Raw genomic sequence first — 6,890 nt, 5'->3', positions numbered from 1 at the left:
ATATGTAGCCTGATTCTAGTCACGTCACACAAACCCAAAATGAGGGACAATCTACAAAATAAGTGGCTTACTCTTCAAAAATGTCAAAGTCATGACAGATGAAAGACTGAAGAATTGTTTCAGATTAAGGGAGACTACAGAGAGTTGACAATTAAATATTACAACATGTGATCATGGACTGGACCCCAGGAAGGACAGCATTTGGGGTATTTTTGTTTTGCTAAAGGACGTTAACAGTAATTGGTAAAATGTAAAAGGTAAACGAGCTCATACTATGCATCAATGTTAATTTCCTGATTTTGATCATTGTACTGTGGTTATGTAAGAGGATGAACTTCAACAACAGTGAGGTACAACTTACAGGGAAAAAGAATATCTGGTTTGTAATTTACTCTTAAATGTTTAAGAAAACAATATACACACATAAAGAGAGAGACAGAAAATATAAAGCAAATATGGCAAAACTGACCATTGGGGAATCTGGGTGAAGGGTATATAGGAATAGTTTTACAATTTTTCCTGGGAATCTGAATTTATCTCAAAAAAACATTTTTAAGCAATTTATTAAAGATTTCTATGAATTCCTATCGCCACACAATGTTGGATGTGACAAAGGTCCTACTGTGCATCCATTAAAAAATGGAGGTGGACTGCACTGAAAAATAATCAATTACTGATAACAAGCAACGTGAGGAACAAATCTCATTGGCATAATGTTGAGTTGAAGACAGAAACAAAAGCATATATAATGAATGATTCCATTTATATTAAGCTCAGGAGTATTTGTACATGTAATGCTGATAAAACAAGAGACACATTAAAACTCATTGAGTTAAACACTAAAGATATGGGCCCTTTGAGTTATAACTTCACACAAGTATGAGGGAGGTTAGTTTACTCTCGCTCTACTAAAAGAAGTGACAGTCCAAAACAGTGAAAAGCAAAAAGAAACTAGAAGAAAAAATTAATTTAAATATTGGTTAATCGCAACCAAAACTATAATTATATAATAAAGAAAATTATTCAAATTAAAAGTATTAAGATATTCAAACAAAAATTTAGTTGTCTTTTTAAAAGGTGTTACACGTACCTTAAATTTCTCCAGGTTTCTAATTTCACCTGAGAGATGTTTAATTTCACCATTCTTCTGCTCCAACATGGCAAACAACCGTTCCTGCTGCTCAGATTCAGTTTGAGACCCTTTCATTTGCAGCAATGTGGCGATTTGTAACTGGAAGAAGAAAAATTACCCACCCCCATAAAAGTGAGTGGGGAAGAGGAAGATTCTAATAACCATATTTTTGGTATAATTTATATTTTGTACTATATTACCTTGAACTCATTTTAGAAATTAAACTAGCTATTTCTAGCCTAATCTAATAATTTGAGAACATTTATATCAATTAGTTTAGTTACTTATTTGGACTACTTATGAGTGGTATCTGAAGTCCATAACAATTCTTTGTACTTCTCTGAAACATAACTGAACTGCATGGCTGTGGCCTGGCAGCTCGTCACTTAACTGGTAAACAGTCTGGCCAAATGCTGTGCTCTACTCATCATATGCACTCATTAAGGGTCGGATGGGGTTCCTCAAAAATTTTAATTAACTTCCAATAGTATTAAGTGGGGGAAATTATTAAGCCACTCACATTCACAAATGTGAGATTCACAAAGCACAAGAATGGGAAGCAAAGGGTAAAAGGCAGTCTAAGGATAGTAAAAAAATATTCAATATAAATATACGCTTATTTTTTAAGAGCAGCAATTAGCTTACCTAATTATGACTCCATTAAACTTAGACTTTCATAGCAATTGAAAGGAAAGTAACTAAAATCTAAACCTAGAATTTCTTTCTGCCTTCAAAAATTTATGGAGTTCTAAAAAAGTGTCAATTAGCTTAAACGTAATTTTGAGTAGGGCAAACAATGATATGTGGGTGCAGGTATGGCTATAAGATAGAGAGTATGGTGACTTCTAACATTTTTAAGAATCCATCTTTTGTTTCTGCTTCAGACTGGAGGCTAGACACGTTTAGCCTAAGGAGATCCAGAACATTACTTTTGTCTAAAGACAGTTGGGGATATCATGGGAACATTAGGAGATTAACAGCAGTAGCCCAACAAATACTGAATGGAAACAAAGAGCAAACGTGAGAAAATTTATAAAGAAATCATTCCTAGATAGGGGAGAGCCTCAGTAAACCAGGCAGCACAATCAAGCTCCTAAGAAATAAAAGCCACAGCTATTGTTTATTAAGTCAGCACTTCCTTACTTGCCAAGCACCATGTAAGCATCTTCCTATGCTTTTATTTAACTCCAAGACAATTCTAAGAGGCAGGTTCTGGCATCTCTACTTTACAGATGAGGTGACTGATGCTGTGAAAAGTAAAACGACTTGTCCAAGTTCACACAGCTAGTAAGTGACAGAATGATGATTCAATCCCAAATTCATCTAACACCAAGGTTTAATTATTCACCTTTCCTATTTCTTTGCTAAATCTCATCATCCTAAATAAAAGGCAAGAAGCCTTCCATACTTGAAGTTACCACCTTAAGAGGGTAGGTACTACAGATCAGGAATCAGTATTCTAAGGGCTGGCATAATACTGAAATCTTCCCTACTCCCACGTGTTTTTCTGTTACCTCCTGTTTGACTAAAATGATGACCACCGAACCATTAAAATTAAAACGGCCTAAATGCTTGACTTGGGGAACTGCAAGGAAAGGAAATCCAAATTTCACCCTATACATAAGCCTTAGAGGGAGAACTGAAGAATGGTTAGAGTTAGTTTTAGTTAAAGTAGAAACCTTAGGGAAATGCTCAAAACACACCAGGTCAACAGCAGGAAATAAAAGCATTTATTTCTTTTTCCCCAGTCCACAAAAGATTTATACCTCTCTGGCAAGGTTAACGAGTAACTACTTAAAAAAAAAAAAAATCAATCAATCAATGGATACTAAATATATTAATACTATTAATTCTTCACTAACAGGATTTTAAAAAATATAAATAGATCTTTTGCTCAACTTAAAAATACTGATTTTCTAAAATCATACAGTTCTAGAAATAACTTTATAAGTACACTCTTTGAAAAGATGCTTTCTTTGATATATTTGTACATGCTTATATGAAACAGATTAAACTTTTGATGGTAACAATTCTATACCTTCATTCTTTGCATTTGTTCTCTATTAAATGCATTTTGCTTCTTTAGTGACTGATACTTGACTTTCATACTGATAAACTGACGTTCCATTGCTGCCCTTCGATCTTCCACCTAAAAAATATTAACATGTTTGATTATGCTTGCATTAAGTGAAATGCCAATTGAATCAATGGACTATTTGTAAGTACCTCTGCAAACAAAGAGTTGCCTTTACTGTTGGGGTCCAGGGCTTGCTGGAGTGCCTGGTCTAATTGCACTTGAAGATCTTGATTTGCTACACGAGCTTTCTAAATTCAAAAGAAAACAATTTAGCTAATAGAAATTAGATTAGCAAGAAAACAACGTATTATAAATTGGAAAAGATGTTACTGCAATCATAATACCTCTAAGGCGTTACAGTAAGAAACTGCTTCTTTTTCTCTCTCCTCTTTTTCTTCTTTAAGCCGCTCAACCTGGCGCATTAAATTAGAATTAAGAAGTTCTAGTTGTTCTTGTCTGTATTGTAGTTCATTCACTTCTTCGTTGAGGGTGGTCTATTCAACAGGAATTGAAAAAGAGGAAAATCTCTTAAATAATTCTTCATTTAGCAGATGCTCAGTTTACCTGCAAGCAGTGATTCACAACTAAAAAACTAGTTAAGGGTTGTTAAGGTGCATAATAAAATAATAAAAATTATTACATTTTTCAGCAGGGAACAAAATAAAAGGCTCTAGAGACTTTCTTTCCTATGAATTTAAGGCTTTAATTTTTAATTAAACTTANCTGGACTCGAACCGCTGTTGCTCAGAGCTCAAACTCTTGAGCGAGCTCTTAACCAACTGAGCCACTCGGCCGGCCCTTACATATTTATTCTTGAAAAATTTAGATTATAAGAACATTTTCTAAGTTAAAGTTCTTTTCACGTAGTTTTTACCAATCTAAAAAGCTAAACACAAAGCGATAAAAACATTTAATTATTCATTAGAAGTATTTTTTCTTCAATAATCAGCACTATGTCTTGAATAAAATTCATTGGCTGCCCAGAGATATTTTTGTTGCCTTTCTTTTATGGGATTTTCTTCTGGTAATATTAAAACAAAAATGTGTAGTCTCTAATACTACTTATTATAAACAAGTCAAAAGATTCTCCATCTTTCAATCCAACCAACACTTACTTTAAGTTGTCAAGCTTTATTTGAAGTAAATCTGTGTAATAGGTGTTATCTTTCACAGCATCAGAGCTGTCTGAAGGCTTCGATTCCATACTTTCATATAAACTCTAAAGAAAACAATTTTTATTACTTAACAAATTAGGTTAGTATATGTTTATTAATAGTATCACCTACCACTTATTGGATGCTTATCACATAGCAGGCACTATGCTAAGCGGATCCACTGTAAGTTTATCTTCTGAACTACATACAAGAATGAGCATTCCTCTCCTGTAAGGTTTAAGATGCCTCAGGCAAGTAAACTGAGAAGAGAGAATCTGAACCCAGGTCTGTCTCCAAAGCCCATGCTCCTAACCACACCTTGTAGCCTCTGGTTTCCCTCTCCTTTTAAAAGGAAAGAAATACGTCCTCAGCGGGTTTACTTCAGGCCTTTATGACAAAGCTTAAAATCAGGAAAATAAGAAAGAGTGGAGATACTTAGTTATTTTTGATGCCCACTCTTCTGAGACTCTGATGGAATCGCTACACGATTTCTCCGAAGTGAAAAAAAGTATAAATCTGCTTAAAAACTTGTAAACAATTTTAAAGATTGCAGGTTAAAACCTCTTGGCAAAAGCCATAATTTTCAAAGTAGAGTGCTAAGCCCACTGGTAAGCCACATGTACCTGCCATGTGATGTACCGCAAATTTAACCAAAACTCTAGTCCTTTCAGCAGTTCTTATAAGAGGAAGAAATAAAGTTACATACACAAATTTTTATAAGACACAAATGGCTACAACTTAGAATGCCTAAGAGGTTAACATGTAAAAAAATTTGTCATTTATAAACGTTAATTAGTTCTTTCGTTAGTGAGAAGATATCTGTGCTCCCTGAGATCATTTATAATTTTAATGTAATCTAATTAAAAATATCAATAAGCTTTTTAAAGAGCTTATTCATAGAGAAAAACAAACATGCAAGAGTAGTCAGGAAAACACTAAGGAAAAAAAGCAACTCCTATAGTATTCCAATCAAAAATATGTAGCCTGATTCTAGTCACGTCACACAAACCCAAAATGAGGGACAATCTACAAAATAAGTGGCTTACTCTTCAAAAATGTCAAAGTCATGACAGATGAAAGACTGAAGAATTGTTTCAGATTAAGGGAGACTACAGAGAGTTGACAATTAAATATTACAACATGTGATCATGGACTGGACCCCAGGAAGGACAGCATTTGGGGTATTTTTGTTTTGCTAAAGGACGTTAACAGTAATTGGTAAAATGTAAAAGGTAAACGAGCTCGTACTATGCATCAATGTTAATTTCCTGATTTTGATCATTGTACTGTGGTTATGTAAGAGGATGAACTTCAACAACAGTGAGGTACAACTTACAGGGAAAAAGAATATCTGGTTTGTAATTTACTCTTAAATGTTTAAGAAAACAATATACACACATAAAGAGAGAGACAGAAAATATAAAGCAAATATGGCAAAACTGACCATTGGGGAATCTGGGTGAAGGGTATATAGGAATAGTTTTACAATTTTTCCTGGGAATCTGAATTTATCTCAAAAAAACATTTTTAAGCAATTTATTAAAGATTTCTATGAATTCCTATTGCCACACAATGTTGGATGTGACAAAGGTCCTACTGTGCATCCATTAAAAAATGGAGGTGGACTGCACTGAAAAATAATCAATTACTGATAACAAGCAACGTGAGGAACAAATCTCATTGGCATAATGTTGAGTTGAAGACAGAAACAAAAACATATATAATGAATGATTCCATTTATATTAAGCTCAGGAGTATTTGTACATGTAATGCTGATAAAACAAGAGACACATTAAAACTCATTGAGTTAAACACTAAAGATATGGGCCCTTTGAGTTATAACTTCACACAAGTATGAGGGAGGTTAGTTTACTCTCGCTCTACTAAAAGAAGTGACAGTCCAAAACAGTGAAAAGCAAAAAGAAACTAGAAGAAAAAATTAATTTAAATATTGGTTAATCGCAACCAAAACTATAATTATATAATAAAGAAAATTATTCAAATTAAAAGTATTAAGATATTCAAACAAAAATTTAGTTGTCTTTTTAAAAGGTGTTACACGTACCTTAAATTTCTCCAGGTTTCTAATTTCACCTGAGAGATGTTTAATTTCACCATTCTTCTGCTCCAACATGGCAAACAACCGTTCCTGCTGCTCAGATTCAGTTTGAGACCCTTTCATTTGCAGCAATGTGGCGATTTGTAACTGGAAGAAGAAAAATTACCCACCCCCATAAAAGTGAGTGGGGAAGAGGAAGATTCTAATAACCATATTTTTGGTATAATTTATATTTTGTACTATATTACCTTGAACTCATTTTAGAAATTAAACTAGCTATTTCTAGCCTAATCTAATAATTTGAGAACATTTATATCAATTAGTTTAGTTACTTATTTGGACTACTTATGAGTGGTATCTGAAGTCCATAACAATTCTTTGTACTTCTCTGAAACATAAATGAACTGCATGGCTGTGGCCTGGCAGCTCGTCACTTAACTGGTAAACAGTCTGGCCAAATGCTGTGCT

The 6,890-nt window shown here is 33.7% G+C and overlaps 1 protein-coding gene across 1 annotated transcript in view; it reads right to left on the bottom strand.

Annotated features, from left to right (window-relative positions):
• Window positions 1–6,497, bottom strand: part of SPDL1 (spindle apparatus coiled-coil protein 1) — a 16,084-nt gene extending 9,587 nt beyond the window's left edge. The window contains exons 1-5 of the mRNA XM_019635934.1: window positions 6,429–6,497; window positions 3,554–3,703; window positions 3,359–3,457; window positions 3,171–3,281; window positions 1,091–1,231 (exon numbers count right to left, since the gene is read on the bottom strand). Of these exons, the coding sequence (XP_019491479.1) occupies window positions 1,091–1,231; window positions 3,171–3,281; window positions 3,359–3,457; window positions 3,554–3,703; window positions 6,429–6,497 (570 nt within the window). The remainder of the gene's footprint in view (window positions 1–1,090; window positions 1,232–3,170; window positions 3,282–3,358; window positions 3,458–3,553; window positions 3,704–6,428) is intronic.
• Window positions 6,498–6,890: the final 393 nt, after the last annotated feature.

The sequence above is a fragment of the Hipposideros armiger genome, unplaced genomic scaffold (genome assembly GCF_001890085.2).
Source record: "Hipposideros armiger isolate ML-2016 unplaced genomic scaffold, ASM189008v1 scaffold_25, whole genome shotgun sequence".
Lineage (NCBI taxonomy): Eukaryota > Metazoa > Chordata > Mammalia > Chiroptera > Hipposideridae > Hipposideros > Hipposideros armiger.
The sequence above is the reverse complement of the archived record's forward strand: the minus strand, read 5'-3'. Positions and strand labels throughout refer to the sequence as shown.